The sequence below is a fragment of the Schistocerca nitens genome, chromosome 5 (genome assembly GCF_023898315.1).
Source record: "Schistocerca nitens isolate TAMUIC-IGC-003100 chromosome 5, iqSchNite1.1, whole genome shotgun sequence".
Lineage (NCBI taxonomy): Eukaryota > Metazoa > Arthropoda > Insecta > Orthoptera > Acrididae > Schistocerca > Schistocerca nitens.
In genome coordinates, this window is record NC_064618.1 from 128,102,896 (window position 1) to 128,125,519 (window position 22,624).

The 22,624-nt window shown below is 39.3% G+C and overlaps 1 protein-coding gene across 3 annotated transcripts in view; it reads right to left on the bottom strand.

Moving 5' to 3' along the window:
* The window catches only part of LOC126260917 (BAG family molecular chaperone regulator 3), a 177,119-nt gene that overhangs the window by 122,193 nt on the left and 32,302 nt on the right, over positions 1-22,624 (bottom strand). For all 3 annotated transcript variants that reach the window (XM_049958376.1, XM_049958377.1, XM_049958378.1), the window contains exon 2: positions 2,315-2,432. In XM_049958376.1, the coding sequence (XP_049814333.1) occupies positions 2,315-2,432 (118 nt within the window). The remainder of the gene's footprint in view (positions 1-2,314; positions 2,433-22,624) is intronic.

The window sequence follows — 22,624 nt, forward strand, 5'->3', positions numbered from 1 at the left end:
TTATGCACTTTTCCTTGCTCCTAATGATAGCTCCAGTCACATCACTGAACTCGGACCATTTCTCCTGGGATACCCTGTATAACTTTGTTTGTTTGGAGATGCACGTCAGCCGTCCTTAAATGCACTGAAATCCCCTCACCACAATATCTAAAGACCAGCTTATCACAATTGAGGCAATCGTGGAAAAAAAATGAGAGACACAAAAGGATCTGTTTTCAACATCTTGCATGGCATTTTGAGCACAATAAAGGTCATCACCTTCTGGGTTACACGAATGCTCACACCCATTCAAAACGCCCATCAAACTGAGGCAGCAGTCAAAATGTTACAGATGTGTCAAGCCAACCCATATCACTTCATTAGCCACTTAATTGCCATGGGTGAGTGTTGGGTCTACCATTCTGACCTTGGAACAAAACAAGCAGTGGAAAAATGCATTAACTGTTGCCAAAAGAGGCAAAGACCCAACCATCATCAAGCAATATTAAACTGGGTATTTTTGGAACTTTCAGGGTATAGTGCTAACAGATCATGCTCGCAAGGGGCAAAAACATCACAGCAGCATACTACTGAACTCTCCTGATGAGGTCACAGAGGAAGCATTGTGGGAAGCTGAGCAAGCAGGTGTTTTGGGTCCACAACAGCACTCCAGTTCATTGTGCAGAACACAGTTACATTCGCCATTTCTTTGGGCTATAAAAATTTGACTCCCGCCCCCCCCTCCCCCTCCCCTCCGGTTTCCTGACATTGCACTCAGTTACGTATTCTCCTTTCCTCAGCTGAAGAAACCACTGCATGGAGAATTCCAGAATGATGACAGAGTGACTCTTGAGGTGAAATGTTTATTGAACAGCCAAAATCCATACTTCTGCAACCAAGGTCCACACCAAGTCATCCACTCTTGCAAAAAATGTGTTGTATTGGAGACTGAATATAAAGTGACGAATGACACCATCATCAAGTTTCACTGGTACACTTTTGTCTTCTTTGAAGTGATAATTAAAACTTTGTGACTACCCTCCGAAGTGTCTCAGTAAAATAAACCTGAATGATAAAAACTGGAAGAAAGCTGCTGTTGACATATTCTTCTGTTACCTTTAATAGTAGCATACTAAAGATGGAAAACAGTATTTCTATGGTGGAGGAAAAAGAAAATGATTGAGGATAAGACCACGGGAATGATGTTCAAAAGTTGTGTTATCATAAGCACAAAGAAGGAAAGAAAAAAGAACAAATAAATTACAGATGGAACATGAAATTCGCACCCTTACAAGTGCAGGTGAAATTGCAATTGGAAAATTACAATCATGTTGGTGCTAGTACACCTTTCCTCTTTGCTCCACTCCTCTCCTTCCAATTCAAGCCAGCTGAATTACTCAGACAATAACTTACTTAGCTCTGCAGTGTTACTTAGTGACAGTAGTTCCATTTACCAACCCGAATAGTCCCCTGCCACTTATTTCCTCCACCTTGTACATGACTAAGATACATGGTGCTTGTTTACCGTGGACTTCAATTCAGAAAGTGCATGTTTCAAATCTCCATCCATGCAGCCTGATTTAGGTTGTCCACAGTTCATCTAAATCATTCCAGCCTAATGCAGTAGTGGTTCCTTAAATAACATCACGGCCAATTTCTTTCTCCACATGTACGAGACTGAGCCAGCACTGACTCTAATGACTTCAACATTACTGACACATCTCTTCTTGCTAATCCCTTTCCCTGGCAGTCTAATGGAACAGCCTGGCATTTTAAAACTGGTTTCTTTTAATTAAATGCCTTCAGCTATCTTCCTACTTTTGACTTGCGAACAGGGGATATCTACTTTTTCTGAGTCTTCAGAAATCCACACTTAAGAACACACTTTTGAAGATGATCAAATTTAGCGATTACCTTACAATGTGTGTAGACTATTTTATAAAATGTTTAGAAATGCCGTTGCAACTAGCTAACACGAGTGCAGACTTACAGTACACTGGCCACTTGACTGGCTGACCTTCATGTTACCCCCAGAGTTTCTGCACTATACTTACATTGTTAAAAAGAACTCAGGCCTAGAGAGAGTACTGACAGCAATAGTGGGGCTGAAAGCCTTCAGGTTTAGTCCCTTAAAGACAAAAAAAACTGCAGAATTGTTTCCATTGCATTCTTTATTGTCCATTATACATACACCAACTTTTACTTTATAAAACTGTTCTTGTCAGCTACAAATTACAAAATTTTAAATTAAAGAACTTTTACTTTCCTCACTAAAATGTGCATATAACTTCAGTTAGAAATATTCAAAGAAATATATAATTAAACAGTAACAGACCTGTAATGGAATAGGCTCAAGAACAGGTACATGCTGTGGAATGTTTTGAGCCAGTTGCTTGTAGCGTGATCGAGGGTCATCCCACGTTGTGGTTTTGTTGAAGTAGTTGATGAAATAGCTGGAAACAAGAAAAAATTGAGAATACAATACATATCCCCCTTTCAAAATGTACAGTAGCTGTATAAAATGAGGCAAAAATGGTTGCAAAACAATGACTGACTGTAAATCACCTCTAGATCTGGCAATGCTTTGTACATAAAAACTTCTATACCCAACATTATGCAAAAAGCACAAGTCATAAGTTACTTATGCTGTAAATTTGTCATTTTTGAAAATCAAGCAATTTGCTATGATGAAACTGTTCAGCACAAAATATATTATGGTAACGATAAGAGCTAAACTTTGAGTTGGAGCCATTGAATTCAAAATTGACATTTATTCATTAATTTATCGTGTCAAAAGCAGACAGACAGCTCATCATCAACAGTGCCACATGCCCTCTCATCATGAGACACTGTGGTGTGGTTTGGGGTTTAATCCAGGAAATTGGTGCAAAGTCTTGTGATCAGGAACTTTAAGCCACCACCTCTCTTTCCCTTGCCAGCCATATAGTGAGAGTGAAAATTTCATCCACCACCACGATTTGAATCGCCTCACCTCCAAATTGACCTCAAACACACAAGCGCACGTTAAGTGATCTCGGCTATGGAGGCAATTTTGGTCAGTGGCAGACCAGAATTAGGCAACCCCAAGTGCAGAAATCATAGCTTTTGCAAAGTTCTTCATGGAGCTTAAGGTTGGGCTTAGACGACATTATGCGCTGAGGTATACTAGTCCCATGTTCACGAAACACTAGATCTACATAGCAGTTCCACATCTGGAAATTAGTTGTGCTCCCTGTGACATCAGAACAGAATCATTTGAGTAACTAACAGGTCATCCATTCTTCTGTGTGGCCAAGAGGGAGCCCTGTTTCCGGTATAATCTATATTTCCAGATGTTGGCTTATAGTGTGCCACAGTTGTAACATTGTTTGCTGTGATGGTGCTATGAGTTACTTACTAGCCTTGAGAAAACTTTTTCTTGACTTCAATTATGGGCAAGCTTGCTGGTAGCTAAAGAAAGGATGAGATTCTGATGTTGTTTTAGCCTTCACTTTTGTGGCTGTTACTTCTTGTCAGGAGTGGGGCCTCCAGCAAGCCAATTAGCTCCTCCAGAGGACTGGGCTGTAGACAACATGTAGTGATGCAACATACCTCATTGATAGTCAAATACACTTCTTTGGTATGGTACGTATTCATCAGTGGAGTAGCACACAGAGAATGCAATTGTGCACAACATTATTTCTGGCAGCACCTTTCACCTCCATGGTATTCTTATGGGAGTTCAGCTGAGATGTAGCTTCCATTTTGTGCACAACATTTTAACAAGTGATCCAGCCATCTTATTTGGATGCTATGAATTCTACTGTTATGTGTAATTACTGCCTGGACTCCAACTACACTGTGAACTACTGGCATTCTCGCAATACTATTTATAGCTGAGTCTGACTCCTGACGTATACCACATTCTTTGATGCTGTTTTGATTTCAGGGCCTGCACCAATATCCCATGATATGCACATTCTCTCAGTGTTTTCCAGCTATGGTGCATGTGGTGGCCCATGAGACCTTACAAAATTAAGTGCCAGACCTGCTCGAATTGAAACCTACGCCCCAGTTTACTAGGTTTTCTGACATCATCATTTCGAAACACTCCTTAATTATGCTATCCCAGAAATAGCATTTGCACCCCAACACTGGTCTCATTGCTTTTTATTTCATGATTATATTTGAAGCAGTTTTGTTGTTTTAGTAGACTGTGTCACTGATGTTCCATGCCTCTCTCTTCAACTGTTCTAATAGTCTGCCACATGTGCGACATTGCACATTCACATGGCATGCAGTACATACCTGACTTTTGGATTGCTAGACAGTCTTTAACACTACAAAGAAGAAGATTTTTTTGTCTCTGGTGACGTGCGAAATACACTGGATTCATGCTTCTGTTGGAGTGTACCGATCTTCCTGATAGATAAGAAGAAATTTTTTACTTTTCTGTCTCTGTCTCAACTTCTTCCTCTTCATTTTGACTGCAACAACAATTTGTGAGCAGCCATTCCTCTGGAATACTATTTGCACATGTTGTAATTCTTTGACAATGCTCTCCTTGTCTTAAAATGTTTGAACTCTATGGACCACAACCTTTAGCATTAAATTTCTTTGTGACAGACATTGATGGCTCAAGTTGTGGACACAGAAGTCTGTGTGATGGGTTTTCTATATATCCTGTGACCCAGGGATGTGTCTGGGCTTCTGTTAGCTAACATGCCTAGAAAAGAGGAAATAGTCGTGCAAGAGTCTTAACAGTTCACAGTCTGGTTGGAGTCAAATACATACCAGCTAAACTTGCAGTACTTGAAAAGAAGATGATTGGGTTGGTCGCTAAATATTGTGCATAAAATGGAAATGGCTCTCAGAAGCACACCATTAATAAGTCACACCAAGGAAACCTGAGGTGTCACATTTCTTGTAGCTCAATATTCAGCCAGAGCTACTTAAAAGGCATGGTGCAGTCAAGCAAAATCCCAAGATACTTTAGAGTTGTACAATGTTCCAGAGTTTTAACTTTCAATGAAAGTTTATACTCCTTTTTGCCTTTATTCCTCAGGCGAAAACATTTTTTTTTTTTTTATTTGAGTAGGTTCCTTTCATAATATGCAAAGAAGGTGTCTAGAGCTGTCATCAGTCTCTCCTCTACTGTCTCCATTCACAGATGGAACTTAGGACACTATCAGGAAGACACTGATGATCTGTGAAAATGTTATACACAGATGATAGTAGCACATCTCCTTGAGGTGAGCCTTTTCTTGTCTCCTCCATTTGCTTCTCTGGCCTTGAAATTTCACTGAAAGAGATTTCTTATAGAGTAGGTTAAGAAATAGCGTTCTGTGTTTTGAAGACTTTTTCATAAAGCACAATGAATCACAGTACCACAAGCTGTTGTAAGGGATATGAAGATTAGCCCTTGTAATGTGGTTTCTTTCACGTTCGTCTTCTATAGGTTAATTAAGACCAGTAATTTTAAATGAACAGCTCTTTCCTGCCCTAAAGCCTGCTTGTTCTAGGATCACGAACAAGTCATTCTATTCTATCAATCTTTGCAGATTTAGCCTATCCAACACCTTGTAAAGGAATCATAACTCAGAAATTCGCAAACAGCTTTTTGGATTGCTTTGATCTTTGCAGTATTTTTAATATATCTATAGCTTCAGCTTTCCTCTATATTCTTGGATTGAACATAGTTATTCAGCAACTGCAGTAGCCACTTCTTTGTTTTAGGGCAAAAATATTTAAGTTGCTTGATCTGCTTGTCATGTAGACCTGCTGCTATACCCATCCTATTTTTGCCCATGGGCAGTTCCAATTCATAAAGTGAAAGGTTTGTAAAAGTTTATTTTTGAGTTATAGCCATTATCAGTAATATTAGTCTTTTTTCACTGAATCAAGGGCCCTACATGAGGCAGTTGGCAGCACTGCTCGACGATGTAGTAAATCTCACAGTGCAGTATTATCAGGTGATCAGGTATATGCTCTGCATAGGTTTGTCAAGTGATAAGATACTTGTTACAGTACACTGTCTAGTCACATTAATGTGACCACCTGTCAAAAGCCTTACTAACCACATTTTGCAGTGTGGACTGTTGCAAGACATGCAAGAAGAGAATCAGTGACATTCTGTATGGTACCGACAGTTATGTGGAACCATGAAGACTCCAGTACCATGACCAGCTGCACTGGGTTTCTTGCTTGAGGATCCGTGGTGCAAAGAGCCCGATTCAGGTGCTCCCAAAGGTTCTTGATTTTTAAAATTGGGGAGTTTGGTGGCCAAGGCAGTTAGGTAAACTCATCGTTATGCTCTTCCAACCACACACGTACACTGCAAACTGTGTGACATGTTGCATTGTCCTGCTGGTAGATGCCATTGTACTAAGGCGAAGCAAAATGCATGTAGTGGTGGACATGGTCCCCAAGGACAGATATTTTACTTGTGTTGCTCTGCTGTGCCTTCCAGAATGACAAGATCACCCAGGGTATTCCATGAAAACATTCTCCGACCATAACACTCCCTCCTCTAGTACGGAACCTTCTGCTTTCATACGTTTCACGTCATCCATGTCAATGGCAACCTGTCCAATGGAGAATAAAATGTGACTCATCAGAAAAGGTCACCTTCGCCACTAAGTGGATGTCCAGTTGCAGTACTGGCACGCAAATTCTAGCCTTTGTTGTTGATGTACATCGGTCATTGAGGAGACACTGATGGTACTCTTTGTTCATGTGGGTGGTCAGTTGCTCCACAGCTGAAGGTCTGTTCACCCGTACACAGTTCCGCAGCCGTTGTTCAACCCTATCATCTATGACCCGTGGTGCATCACAGATTCCTTGGCACTGGTTTTGGATAGCAACATTTTGCCACGCACAGTATACTTTAACCAAGGGGGTAGGTAAACAGTTTACAAACTTAGCAGTTTCTGAATTCTTTCACACTTGGCCCAAAAGTTAATGATGATGGGTATCAGATAAACCACACCATTTCCACATTATGACAACGACTTCACTGTTTTCCACATACTCCCAACTTGCTTTATACACCCTATGCTGCTAGTGCTGTCACATATCATCTGTGAGTGGTTCTTGCATGTGGATGTCGAACATAGGCTGTGGTCACATTAATGTGACTGGACCAAATAGAAGGGACATATGAAGTATTCATGGTTATTATACAGGGTGAAAAGTATTTAAACCGACAAACTCTGGGAGGTTGTAGGTAACATCAAAACAAATATTTTTCCCCAATGTCATTTTTTCCTATGAGGAGTATTTAAACCGGTAGAAGAAGATTTCTCTGGCGGCAAATTAATTGAACCAACAAACACTTTTCCATTTTTTTATGACCAAGAGACAACATATTAACACAACCCAATTTCAATTACAGTAGATTTTCAAAAATGCCTCCATTGACATGTAAACACAGGTTACACCGTCGGATCATGTTCTGTCTGACACGGCAAAAACCCCAGGAGTATCCGGAATTGTTCCTGCTGCTGCTACTACTATCCGGGCAACCAGATCCTCTTCTGATGCAACAGGAGCTGCGTAAACAAGGTTGCGCATCTCTCCCCAAACAAAAAAGACCAGAGGGGACATATCTGGGGATCGAGAAGGCCATGGTACATGACCACCTCTGCCAATCCACATTCTGGGAACCATCAGTCCAGGAATCGACCCACACGACGAGTGAAACGTGCCGGCGCCCCGTCATGTTGGAACCACATGCGTTGTCTTGTACGGAGCGGGACGTCTTCCAGCAATTCTGGCAATGCTCTGGCGAGAAAATTGTAATAGCGCCTGTCATTTAATGGCCTAGGCAGCAGATATGTCCAAATTAAACAGTCCCCACACATTAACGAAGAACTGCACTTGATGAGGGCTAGTAACTGTGGCACGTGAGTTATCCTCCCTCCAAACATGCTAATTGTGCATGTTGAAGACTCCATCACGCCCGAACGTTGCTTCATCGGTAAACAACATAGAGGATGGAAATGTAGGATGCATTTCACACTGTTCCAGGTACCACTGCGAAAACTGTGCTCTGGGTGGATAATCAACTGGTTCCATGTTGTGGACATGCTGTAAGTGAAATGGACATAACAATTGCTCTCGAAGGACTGTCCTTACATTCGTCTGATTCGTCCCCATGTTACATGCAATTGCATGAGTGCTGATTGAAGGAACCAGCTCCACATGCTGCAAGATAGCTTCCTCAAATTGCAGTGTTCTTACCGTGTGACAGCGTCCCTGTCCAGGTAATCTGCTAAATGACCCGGTCTCATGCAGACGCTGGTACACAGCAGCAAAGGTCGTATGATGTAGAGTATGGCGATTAGGATATTGTTGTTGATAAACCCGCTGTGTATTCACTCCAGATGTATCGCTCCATTAGTAAACAGAGACAATGCACTACTACAATGGAGGACAGCAGTTGCCTACAACTGAAGAGCGTAATATGGCCTCCACCGGTTTAAATAATCCTCATAGGAAAAAATGACATTAGGGAAAAATATTTGTTTTAATGTCCCCTACAGCCTCCCAGAGGTTGTTGGTTTAAATACTTTTCACCCTGTGCTGTGATATCACTCCAAATGGAATGATATCACAACACAATTACCATGAAGTAAGTTTATATTTTAACATACAGTGTTGAGTTGTGTGGACACTACATCGTCTGTCGCCACATTTATATGTATTGTGACTGGTAATTTACACGAATGTCTGGTTGTAATCCAAGACTTAGGTACATGAATGATTTGACAATGGACAAGCCATCTGATACTAGTCATAAATATATAAATAAGTAAGTAAAACTTCCAATGCAACTTAAGATGGTTGCTCCAACAGTTATTGTAAAATTTGGTGTAATTCTTTCTTCTTTAACTTCTGTTCTTTGTCTGGTTTTCAATCAGAACCTCAGGTGCATTTTTTGTGAAGTAATATGATCATGTGGGAAAGAAATATTAATTTTTCCTTTCCTTTATTTTCTACTATTTAGTAGGTCCTAATTTATGAACAGGACTGGAGTAAGTGCCTAATCTTTAAGGTTGGCATATTTAATGTTCCCCAGTAATAAGTTTAGAATTGATGTTATGGGATCAGGCTATTAATGTAGTCTCCTGGTTTCTGCTACATTAATCCAGGTACCTTGGATGTCACAAAACTTTAACTTTTCTTAGCAGTTTTATAATATGAGCAATCCAATGTCTGTTTTTCACTTAACAAGAATATTTTCAAGGTCATAAATGTATTACTGCGAACAGAATTCAAAAGGGAAAATAAAATTAAATACACATATACAGAGTTCCTCTCAAAAACAGACAAGTCAGTGATATACTTAGGTTACTTTCTGAACAATTTTTTGAAAAGTCTGGATGGAATGAATTGGCCTGAAATAGTATTTTATTTGCTTACACTGTATCGAAGGTTGATGGACAGCTTTTACTACTGTATATTTCACTTATCTGGGGCAATTAATTGACACAAAAGGGGATTTGAAACCTGAAATTTATCGTCTAATTAAACTGGGTTGGAGGGCTTATGGAAGGAATGCAACAGTTTTCAAATCTAACATGCCAGTCTACTTAAAGAAGACAGTTTTTGATCAGTGTGTCCTACCGGTTTTAACGTACGGTTGTGAAACTTGGACTTTAAATAAATTTTTCAAAAGGAAACTTAGAACTGCTCAGAGAGCTATGGAAAGGTCAATGTTAGGTCTCACTAAGAAAGATCGACAGAAAAGTGAAGACATTCAAGCAATAACAGGAGTAAAAGATATTACAGAATGCGTCAAGACTCTAAAATGGCAGTGGGCAGGACATATTGCACGAACGAAGAATGGAAGATGGACAAAATCAGTTTTAGAGTGGAGTACCAGAGAAAAACGAAGACCACCAGGGACACCACCTGATCGCTGGGATAAGGAACTCAGGAAAGTAGCGGGCTTCAACTGGTAGAAGACAACAGCGGACAGAGAGGCGTGGAAAAACCTCTTAAAAATGTATTTAATAACTTAAAGAGGCTACATCTTGTATAGATTGAATTAGCTGAACAATAAATAAATAAATATTTCACTAAGCAGATAAACAATGTGCCATTATCCATCCAAATAAGAGACAGGTATCAATATGACAGAAGAAATACCCCCAAACCATGGAATAGTACTTCTTAGTGATGTATTAACTTCTTAATTTTTTTTAGTTACTGATCATTTGAAAGAAATGTATTTTGCTGATACACTTAGTGTATGCATATATAACGTTTGGGCATTTTCGCTTTTAATTGTTTTCGTGGCTATGTTTGTTGCCAATGTTGAGAAATATTTGTTAAACATGAAGGTCAGTGATCTGCAAAATGTATTGCATTTTCTTTATTTATTACAAAAACACTTTTCTTGTTTAATGCTGAAGCAAATCTTTCCACTTCAATGAGTATTTTATTTACTGCACACAAGTGGTACTTACTTGACAATACAGAGGATTCAACATCTACATCAGTAACATACATGTAGTTTGACATCATGGCTCCTGTATGTCATGTCAAAGTATTAGGCAGTTTTCCACTGGAACCCTCAAATAGACAAACACTGAATTTTACCATCATATGTTGCAGGAATAACAAGATTCAAACTGCTGATAAACATGTGGTACTTAAAATGAAATCAAATTCCTCATCCAATGTTTGTTTCAAATTCTTTAGAGTACTTCTCCACCCATAACCAAAGACATTGTTGAGGTGAAGTGGCTTGCTCACCTCTACAACAGAGAAACCACAGGTATCACCACAGTGGGAGGATATCCATGGAGAGACCGAACATATGGTTCCTAAAGAGTGCAGCAGTCTTCTCAGTAGGTGCAGGGGTGCAACAATCCGGACGTTTGATTGACCTGATCTTGTCTCATTGGCCAACATGGCCTTCCTATGTTGGTACTGTGAATGGCTGAGAGCAAGGGGAAACTACAGTCATTATTATTATTGTTATTTCTGTATCAAGGACACGTAGCTCTACTGCATGGCTCTAGCTTTAAATATCCCAGAGGTAAAATAGCCAGCTTGGCTTGAGCATTCCATACTGCCCTTTGGCTTTCATTCATGATGCAATGGTGTTGTGACAATTGACACAACATGAATGTTGAGTATTGATCTGAATTGTTTAGCAGTGCTAGTAGTGTTAGTTTATGCCGTTTTTGAGCTGCTTCTATACTAAGTTCGTATACGGCAGTGTGATTTGCGCAGCTGTGAACATGTGGGATAAGTGTGTATTATCACAAGTTTTGTTTGTACTCTGGCCTGGTTCACTGTGTCCTTGTGCTTACATGTTGCATGAACTGGAATGGATTCAACAGTCAGTTCACCAGCTGAGATAAGAACTTTAAGATTTGCAGCCCACTATAAGATTTCTCCATAAATTAGATATGGTCAGTGATTACTGCAAATGTCCTTTACATGACCAAAACACATCTGAGCTTCAGTGTATTTTAGGAGCGCATTGAAGTCTGGCACTTTATTATGAATGCTTCAGCAATTACTCACTAGGATTTTGATACTCTCATCTGTGGGAGGCATTTCTTTGGATCTTACATTCATTCCTTTAAAATTCCTACAAGTCTCATCATCTGCATTGAATGGAGAGTCGTCTAATCCAAAAAGCCCTTGTCTGTACCTAATACACCGTCAGTTACCTGGGTTGGAGACTCCGATGTGTAGTACACATCTGATCCATTTAGGGGGAACCTACAGTTCTGAACACTATGGTGTAAGTCCAGGAAGTCACAGCGTAACTTGCCACAGAAATTCCAAAGTCTGTGGTTCAGTCCTACTCGACTCAGAACCCAGGGGCCATGATCAGCTCTGGGGACAATGCTGTAAATTTTAAGCTTCACTGAAACTCCATGTGCAAGACTGGTCTCCTCAACCTTCTCTACCAGTCGCTGGAATGATCCAAGTATAACCTTACAGCCCAGACGAAAGGCACTATTATATTTCATTTGACTCTATCAAACAACGGAAAATCCAGCATGGAATGTAATAATATTATGAAAAAGATAGTTGCTACTCACCATATAGTGGAGATGCTGAGTTGCAGATAGGCACAAAAAAAAAAAAAAAAAAAAAGAAGAAGAAGAAGAAGAAGAAGACTGCCAGAAAGTGAGCTTTTGGCCATTAAGGCCTTAATTGGAAATAGACAACATACACACAGTCACACAAACACAACTCACACACATGTGATCACAATCTCTGGCTACTGAGGCCAAACGGTATTTAAAGGCAGTAACCTTTGGCATTTGCTCAAAAAAAAAGGGGAACAGTTTTGGAGATGGTCCCTGCTTGACCATTTCCAAATCCAATGAAATATTTTGAGTAGGTTGAACAATGTCTTGGATGAATACGTCCAAAGTTCTTTTCGTAACCTCTCAGATAAGGGTCCCAAGTTTGTACACCCTACACGCATGCTAAAGTGCCAACTCTGTATAACTATTATGAAATCAAACAACAGAAAATTCAGGATGTAATAATGACAGTATTATGAAAATTCGTAATACTGTCATTAATTATGCCGCATTATTATAGGAGGAGTAGGCGTTCACGTCTTACAGTTTTTAAAGCAATAGACAACATTTCTATTACCACCAATAATTATGTAGGCACCCAAGTCATCTTGCATGGGCCATAGGTGTTTTGCAATGGAGTTTTGAACTTCACTCTCGCTAACAAGGATACGAATGAACTTTCATTTTTCTACATTTGGAACAAGCTGCCAATCGTCACACTAAATATAAATTCTGTCTAACCCATCCCATATCCTTCTACAGTCATCAATAACAATACTTAGCACTGAGGACAATGTGTAGGATGCTATTACGTAATAAGTCTTTCGAGCTGCTCACATATCTCTGAACATAATATGTGGTTAGTTACTTAGTTCATTAGTTAATTAGTCAGTTAGTTTCATGTTCCATGAGTCATTTTGCATGATAAATCGCACTGATGTGGAATGAGTCACTTTACAATCAAAGCACAAATTAATTTGTAAATACGGCTACAGGAACCTCGCTTAAAGAGCACCTACCGTGGCGGAGGAAACCAACAATATGAACACCTTTCATTGTCAGCAGCAGCATACGAACAATGTCTTCAGTACGTACTGCAGTCTGGGTTTAGCACTCGTTCTGCTACCATCTTGGTGCAGCTTGTGATTACACATTTCTCTAAACTTGTGTTCACACGGTGTTTTTTTTTTTTTTTGTGTGTGTGTGTGTGTGTGTGTGTGTGTGTGTGTGTGTGTGTGTGTGCGCGCGCAAATTTTAATACCTTTAGTAGAAATGTCCCTGAAGATAAAGCCGCAAGAAGACGCACATAAGAGAAAGAAAATGACCTTGGAAATGAAACGTTACGTCACTGAAAAACACAAATCCGATGTGAGCATTGCTGACATAGCGCGCACATACAATCGGTCTACATTAACTATTTGCAGTATCCTCGAGAACAAAGACACAATTAAGGAGATAGGAGTTTCAAATGGAGTGACAGGTATCTAAACAATGGTTTCGTATTATGGATGATGTGACAAGGTTGCTCCTTATATGGATAAATGAAAAGCAATTGCAGGGCGACCATATTAATGAGAACATAATTTGTGAGAAAGTGAGAGTGACTTTTTAGGCTGACACCAGTATCATCAACAGCCGAAAGTGTTTAAGGGAAGCTGTAGATGGTTTGAGAAATTTAAGAGAATAATGGGCGTCCACAGCCTTGTGAGGCACGGCAAAGCAGCCAGCTCCGAGAAAAAGGGAGCAGAGAACTTTATCAGGAACTTCAAGATGCTCGTAGATTCTGAGCGTTATCTGCCGTAACATATTTTTAATTTTGACGAGTTGGGTCCTAATCTGGAAAAAGATGCCAAAGCGTACCTTTGTAACAACATTGGAGAATGCATTGCCAGGTCACAAGCCAATTAAAGACCGCCTCACTCTGGTGTTCTGTGCCAATGCAAGCGGCGATTTGAAAATGAAACTGCTGCTCGTTTACCATTCAGAAACTTCACGAGCCTTCAAGAACTGTAAAGTCCAGAAGGGCAGGTTAAATGTGATGTGGAGGTCCAAAACAAGCGACACATGATCTTTTTGTGATTGGATCAATGAAGTGTCTGGTTCTTTGGCGAAAAAGTATTTGCTTGAAATGAATCTGCCACCCCACGTCTTGCTCGTCATGGACAATGCTCCTGCCCATTTTCCAGGCCTACAAGACAACCTCCTCAAAGAATTTCAATTTGTCAAGATCCAATTTCTGTCTCCCAACTCCACTCCATTACTCCAGCACTTGGACCAGCAGATTATTCCTAACTTTAAGAAGCTCTACACTAAAATACTCTTTGATCATTGTTTTGAGTTGACTCAAGCTACCAATGTTAGTCTGAGGGAATTTTGGAAGTATCACTTCAACATCACTGCCTGCGTCAAGATATCGAAAAGTCGTGGGAAGGGGTTACTAAGAGAACTCCCGCACTTCTGCTCGGTAGACACTTTGGCCGAAGTGCATTGATGAATGTGACTCTGAGGCATTTGAGTCAGTCTCCGTGGAACCTGTAATCAACGAGATTGTGTCTTTGGCCAAGAGCACGAGACTAGAAGTGGATAATAATGATATCGATGAGCTTGTGGAAGATCACAGTTAAGAAATGACTACCAAAGAGCCTATGGAGTTGCAGTGTGTTCCACGGCAGTAAGTTCTTCAGAGGAGGAGGAGGAGGAGGAGGCAACAGCAAAGCAGCAATCTTCTGGCGCAATAAGAGAAACAATGAAATCATGAGAATCGTTTGCATCGTACATTGAAAATCACCACCCCAATAAAGCAGTGGCTATAAATTTATTTGACGACAATGCTGTGTCGCAATTTTGCCAAGTGTTGAAGTGTCGGCAAAAACAAATGACTATAGGTAGCTTAGTTACGTGTTCCATTGATCAATCTCATGGTAACTGTTATGATGTGGAACGTGTCAGCTGCATAAGAAATGCACACTTGAATCATGGTGGTTGTTCTTTTTTAAAGGGCAAGCTTAAAATTTTTATTACCTACCCCATTCCCATAATGGCACAAAATGCATATATTATACCTATAGATTTATTTATTCCTATTCAAGAATTCATCTATGGTGTGGAAGGAGTTGTCAAGGAGTCTTGATTTCAATTTATTTTTGAAACTATTACTGCTGGCTGCCTGATATTTTATTTCATCTGGTAATTTATCGACAAGTTTTACAGCAGCATATTTTACCCCTTTCTGTGCCAAAGGTAGGTAATTAGACGATAGTGTACGCCTTTCTTTCTTCCGGTATTATAATCATGAATGTCACTGTTGTTTTTAAACTGGTCCACGTTATTGAGAACAAATTTCATTACTGAGTAAATATACTGTGATGCTGCTGTAAGAATTCCTAACCTTTTACACAGGTGCCTACAAGATGGGTGACTAAAAGCCCCACACATTGTTCTAAACACTTTCTTTCGAGCAGTGAATACTTTTAAGTGTTGAATTACCCCAAAATATTATTCCGTATGACATCAGAGAGTGAAAGTATGCGAAGCATATTTGCTTACTAATTTCTATACCCTCAAAATTGGCAATTATTCAGATTGCAAAAGTTGCAGAACCTAGTTGCTGGTATATAAACTTGTGCTATTGTGGGAGGTGTGGGCTTCGTGTCTATATTGGCTACAATAATGCATTCACTATGCTGTTCATAGTACCTTATCCTCATTCCTATTTTTTTTATTCCTTATTAAACCTACTCCTGCATTACCCATGTCTGATTTTGTATTTATAGCCCTGTATTCACCTGACCAGAAGTCTTGTTCCTCTTGCCAACAAACTTCACTAATTCCCACTATTTCTAACTTCAGCCTATCCATTTCCCTTTTTAAATTTTCTAACCTACCTGCCACATTAAGGGATCTGACATTCCACGCTCTGATCCATGGAACGCCAGTTTTGTTTCTCCTGATAACGTTTCTAAGTTATATGTCATTATAACACTTCTAGTTCACTTTTCCTAACAGAATTGCTTAGAAAGTTTACACTGAAATTGCCACAGGTTAATTACTACTACTTTTTGTCTGACAGACGGCATAATAGGGAGTCAAACATTTTTATGAATAACTCCTAATCTTCTAATGGGGACCTGTACACTGTTGCTAATATCAACACTACATGTTCACATAAACAAACTTCAAAGTGCTGATAGACACAAAATTTGCCTACTTCTACAGTTTTGTATTTATACACTTGTTTTGTGTAAATGTCAACTTCTTCTTTATCCATACTAGATCTGCAAGTGAAAGATGCTAAATTATACCATTTATACTTACACTTTCCATCCCCCCAGTTACATGGTGTTCAGAGAGACAAAGTATATCAATCTCATTCTTATTTTTGAGATCATCTAAACACACTAACAGCTCATTTACTTTATTTTTTATTTCCCTGTGATTTTATATAGGACCAGAATTTTCTTGGGTTCTTCGCAAGATCTTTTGCCAAGATCTGACGGTGCTTCTTGCATTGACCTTTTTACAGTCACATGAATTTTAATTCACTTTTGTCTGCCATCATTTGTGCATTCTTTTTGAATTGAGAGTGCAACCATCTCTACTTCCTAAGTGATTTTTGAATTTTATTATTAAGCCATAGTGGGCCTTTTCAATCATTAATCCAGTTACTAAACTAAACACACACTACTCCGTGCACAATTTACAACCCACTTAAACTTTGCCAATAATTCCTCTAAATCAATGATACTGTAACTAAATGACGTCCATCCATTTCCTATGATAATGTAACTACAGTTCAATTCTTTTATCTTGGCGGCTCACGCATGCCCGCCTAGACGCGGGAGATTGCTGCGTTGCCAGTTGCACACGACGCACGCGCCAAGTGAAGCAGCGCCATAGTATAGCATAGTTCGCAAGCTTAAGTTTAGGGGGGAGCGCGCAGTTCATGAAGTAAAGCCACCACAGCCGCATTAACCGTTTTGCTGCTACAAAGACGTGCTCCCTGCATTCCGCACTGTGGGAGATTTTGTCACTGCACTGCTCGCCTGTGCAGACACATTGTGTTCCGACTGCTTTGACACTCTTTATCATTCGATTCCACAAAAACTATTTGGCTCAAAAATTAGATTTTTACCTGTCTTCTTGACTGATACCTTCCCCACATAAATGACTTAATTTTGTTTCGATGTTCAACGCAGTTATTATGCAGCAATAAATATAGTAAACCATTGCACGAAATTTTGAAGAGTTTGCAGAGGTAAAGTCCATAGAGTATACTTTCCGGATGGTCGATTTTAGTTGCCACAATGTTGAGAATGAAATGTGGACAAGATACCTATATATTTCATTTAATTTAAGTACCACATAAGTGTCGTATGTAATATTCAGAAATATTCCACCTTTCGCGACTGTAACAAAAGTTTTACTTACACTGGGCACGTTTGGCTTTATTTTAAAGCACTTCAATCAATCAAAAGGAAGTAGACAAAATACATTAAACAAAACTGTGGACTTACAAAAACATTAGGACTTGAATATACCGTCTGTCAGTGAAGTGCTCAGAGCTATGTCAAATATAATTTTGTGTGTGGCACACACAAACAGCATTTATTTGCTAAAACACTGATGAGCCAACACAAACGTTGAATATTGTGTTACCGCAGCACAAAACTACGAAAGGTGACTTGGCAATGGAGGACACAAAATACAGTCCTCTTATGATGCTTCAAAAGAGAGAAACGCATCTGGTTTAAATAAGTCGCTTATTACAGTTGCAGAAGAGGGATATATTTCAATACCATTGGTAAAACTGCGACTGTGGAACAAAAACAAGAAATAGAACATGAATACCATTGCGTATGTGCCATACCTTTCACCGATGGAAGTGCTTTAAAATAAAGCCAAACGCGCCCTGTGTAAATAAAACTTTTATTACATTCGCGAAAGACGTAATATTTCTCAATATTACAAACGACACCTATGTGGTACTTAAATTAAATGAGATATTGTTATACAGTAAATATTATATGAAATTTAGGTATCTTGTCCACATTTCATTCTCAACATTGTGGCAACTAAAATCGACCATACGGAAAGTATACGCTATGGACTTTTACTTCTGCAAACTCTTCAAAATTTCGGGCAATGGTTTACTACATTAAATGCTGCACATCAAAACAAAATTAAGTCATTTATGGGGGGGGGGGGGGGGAAGGTATCAGTCAAGAAGACGTGAAAAAATCAAATTTTGTGGCCAAATAGTTTTTGTGAAATCGAATGATAAGTGTGTCAAAGCAGTGGGAACACAATGTGTCTGCACAGGCGAGAAGTGCAGTGATGACAAAATCGCGCACAGCGCAGAATGCGGGGAGCACGTGTCTGCAGCAGCGAAAAAGTTAATGAAGAGGCAAAGCACTAGAAATTTCATTCAAACGAATAAAATTCGTGAAGTAAGGCACTCCAATATTGTTTTTAAATAAAGAAAATATTAAGCACCGCACAAGGTTTGAACTCGTAACCTTTCACGTGGCAGCCGAACACCTTAACCGTTCCGCTACATCTGCTCATCGAACAGTGTAACCCCATTAGGACTCTAACAACTCACGCAACTACTTATAAACACTGTTGGTATGACTACGAATTACTCACGCTTCGTCGAAGTACAATAGGAAATAAACAATTACCGCTGTTGTTTATTGCGAAAAAGCAGTTCGTGAGATTGAAACAAACACCTTTCCTTGCTATCGCCTGAATTAGGAGTCTTATTGCTTGTTTGGTTTAATTAATTAATAGAATATGAAGCACTTGGTATAAAGAATGCTTTTTCCAAACTTTCTACGAAAGAAAGTCTGCTATCAAGACATTGCTTTTGTTCTATTACTTTATTTATGACTGAACGTTTCTAAAACTGAAGACACTTGTCCGTGCTCTGCACTGCAGTCGAGATCTGGCAACGTCGTTCTCTGTTCATTGGCTGACTGTGTTTTGTGACGTCAGATGCGCAGAACGAACCTAAACTCGGCCGCCAAGATATATGACGCGCACTTTAAATGACGCCCATCCATTTCCTCAGAGGGATGCTAACAACTGCTTATTTTCCCCTTCTAGCAAAAACACTCTCCTAGCCCTCTTGATTTATTAACTTTAGTAACCATCATTATTAATGATTAACATCATATTCACTAATCTCTATCTTCATACTGGCACTGTCGATAAGGTCAGGCCTGCTTCTGGACGTGCTTTGCTAGAATGTGACATTCACGAGTACACAGACAGTAAAATCAGTGAAAATTGCTATAACATCAATTAAAATATACAAGTACAATTATTTACAAATAAAATGTAAGTAATTAGCAAACTGAAAATGCAGAAAATTGGAACTTTAAACACTCCATACCACTGGAACAATTCTTTTCTGCTTTAGACTGAATAAACTGCCAATACTGTCTTGTTTAGAATTTGTATAAATATACCACCTTCCTAATAATGTTGTTCGTGGTTTTATGATTTTAAATGTGTTGCTGTGGAATCTGGTAAGCATCTTTAATAGATGGCCTGTGGCAAGAATATGCAGGGCCATGGGGACGCATCAAGCTGACCAAGGCATCTTTTTGTTCCAATGAAACTTCACATACATTTCCCTCCCACCAAGCATCGTCATATAACATCAATGCCAGGTTGTAACGCTGTAAATGAAATAGCTGGAATTTCTTCATCTACTTCAAATGCATTAACTGTTAATGGTGCAGCAACTTACTCTGATCTTGTAGAAACCAATGGGATTGAACTGGTGATTTTCTCTTGTCCCAGTAATTGTGTGACCTTTGGTAAACCTTCTCTCCTGATCAAATGCAAGTTGTTCAATTTCTTTCTGCATAACATAAAAAAGATGATGCCTGAAATGCTGGCATTGCAGAACTTGAAACAGATCAAGTTGCATCAATATTTGGTTATCTATAGGTGTCTGCAAACTAGCATCAGGTGCCAGTGTTTTAGCTGTTCCTCCAATTCCAACACACGGAGATTTTCCAGGGATGGTTCCCAAAAAATTCACTCAGCAGCCACCAAGTTGTTTTCGTGCAGGTATAAATTGATAAAATTCTTGTATTAGGCAGCACATCCATAACTAAAGTAAAGAATGTATTTTATTTTTCCTATCGTTATCCTTAGACTTAGAGAAAGCTTTTGACAACGTTAACTGGAATACTCTCTTTCAAATTCTGAAGGCGGCAGGGGTAAAATACAGGGAGCGAAAGGCTATTTACAATTTGTACAGAAACAAGATGGCAGTTATAAGAGTCGAGGGGCATGAAAGGGAAGCAGTGGTTGGGAAAGGAGTGAGACAAGGTTGTAGCCTCTCCCCGATGTTATTCAATCTGTATATTGAGCAAGCAGTAAAGGAAACAAAAGAAAAATTCGGAGTAGGTATTAAAATCCATGGAGAAGAAATAAAAACTTTGAGGTTCACCGATGACATTGTAATTCTGTCAGAGACAGCAAAGGACTTGGAAGAGCAGTTGAACGGAATGGACAGTGTCTTGAAAGGAGGATATAAGATGAACATCAACAAAAGCAAAACGAGGATAATGGAATGTAGTCAAATTAAATCAGGTGATGCTGAGGGGATTAGATTAGGAAATGAGACACTTAAAGTAGTAAAGGAGTTTTGCTATTTAGGGAGTAAAATAACTGATGATGGTCGAAGTAGAGAGGATATAAAATGTAGACTGGCAATGGCAAGGAAAGCGTTTCTGAAGAAGAGAAATTTGTTAACATCGAGTATAGATTTAAGTGTCAGGAAGTCGTTTCTGAAAGTATTTGTATGGAGTGTAGCCATGTATGGAAGTGAAACATGGACGATAACCAGTTTGGACAAGAAGAGAATAGAAGCTTTCGAAATGTGGTGCTACAGAAGAATGCTGAAGATAAGGTGGGCAGATCACGTAACTAATGAGGAGGTATTGAATGGGATTGGGGAGAAGAGAAGTTTGTGGCACAACTTGACTAGAAGAAGGGATCGGTTGGTAGGACATGTTTTGAGGCATCAAGGGATCACAAATTTAGCATTGGAGGGCAGCGTGGAGGGTAAAAACCGTAGAGGGAGACCAAGAGATGAATACACTAAACAGATTCAGAAGGATGTAGGTTGCAGTAGGTACTGGGAGATGAAGAAGCTTGCACAGGATAGAGTAGCACGGAGAGCTGCATCAAACCAGTCTCAGGACTGAAGACCACAACAACAACAACAACAACAACAACAACAACATCGTTATCCTCAATTGTTTAACCAGCCTCATTATGAACGCATGAGCTAAAATGTTATCATGACAGAGGCAGTCACTAATAATACAGAATCTGATATCCTATAGTTCTCTACCACCAAATGAAACCACAAATGGATGTAATGTGGCTTGGTTCTTCTTCCAATGAAAGCTTGAACATCTTGAATGACAAATGAATACTTTCTCAGCAAAATTAATCACAAATTGATCATTTAAACATCTTCAAGATTTTCTTTCAGGTGCCTCTGATATGAACTTTGGTGATTTGAAGCGAAATGGTGGCTTATCAGGCCATGAATTTCTAGAACCGTTTTTCTACTGTTGCATTACATGTCTCTAGGTCAGTCCTGTCAGTACGAACACATTGTATTCCACCATTTCTTTGAAAACATCAACCAAATAAGCTTCAAGTCAAGTTTTCCAAGACACTGTTCACATTGTTACAACATGCAGTCTTTTGATTCCAAACAGCACACAATTTTCTTGATCAGTTCCTTGCAGTCATCATCCTTGATAGGCTTGCAGCCATCACCAGTTTGGTATTTTGGTGTATACACATACACAAACTGAGTGTGAACCAGCAGCACCAACTGTGACACACCACTTTGCCCTGGTATCACAACATTTTGAGAAGCTGTAATCACTACCATATTGTTTGCATGATGAGAAACTTCAATTGACTGTAAACTCCTCTTAAGGGGCTCCGGAACGCCCTATACTTGCAATGTTAAAATAACGCTTATAAATTACATCTTTCCTCACAAAGTATTCGAGGTAGGAAGTTGAACTTTTTACAGATTATTTATTGGAATATGGGCTACAACTTAACACAGGGATTTTACAAAATTTTAGTTCAGTTATTAAAGATGATTTTTTTTCAATTGTAATGACAATTCACAACATTTTTTTGCAATTTTTTATTTATATATTCAAAAATATACAGTTTTTTTGGAAAAAGGCTGTGTTAAATTATGCAGAAGGTACTGTGTAACATTTACTGAAAGTTTGAAACAAATATGTTTGGAAGATCCTTAGAAAACATGTAATTAGTATGAGAAAATAAAAGTTTTGGGAATCGAGCGACAAAGATTGGATTAACTTTTTAGTGCATTCCAGGTCCATAGGATGGATTATCTTCATCCTCTGCAAACTCCTCCTCCAGCTTCCTCTTGTTCCTCCTCCTGTTTACTCTTGCTTGTATTTCTAGACTCTTTACAGCCCTGTCTGCAGCCTGAAGGCGTTCCTTGTCTAAAGCAAGCATCGCTCGTACCATGTTAGAACCTATCTTCATTCCCATATTTCTAAATACCTTTGGCTTTCCAACATTTC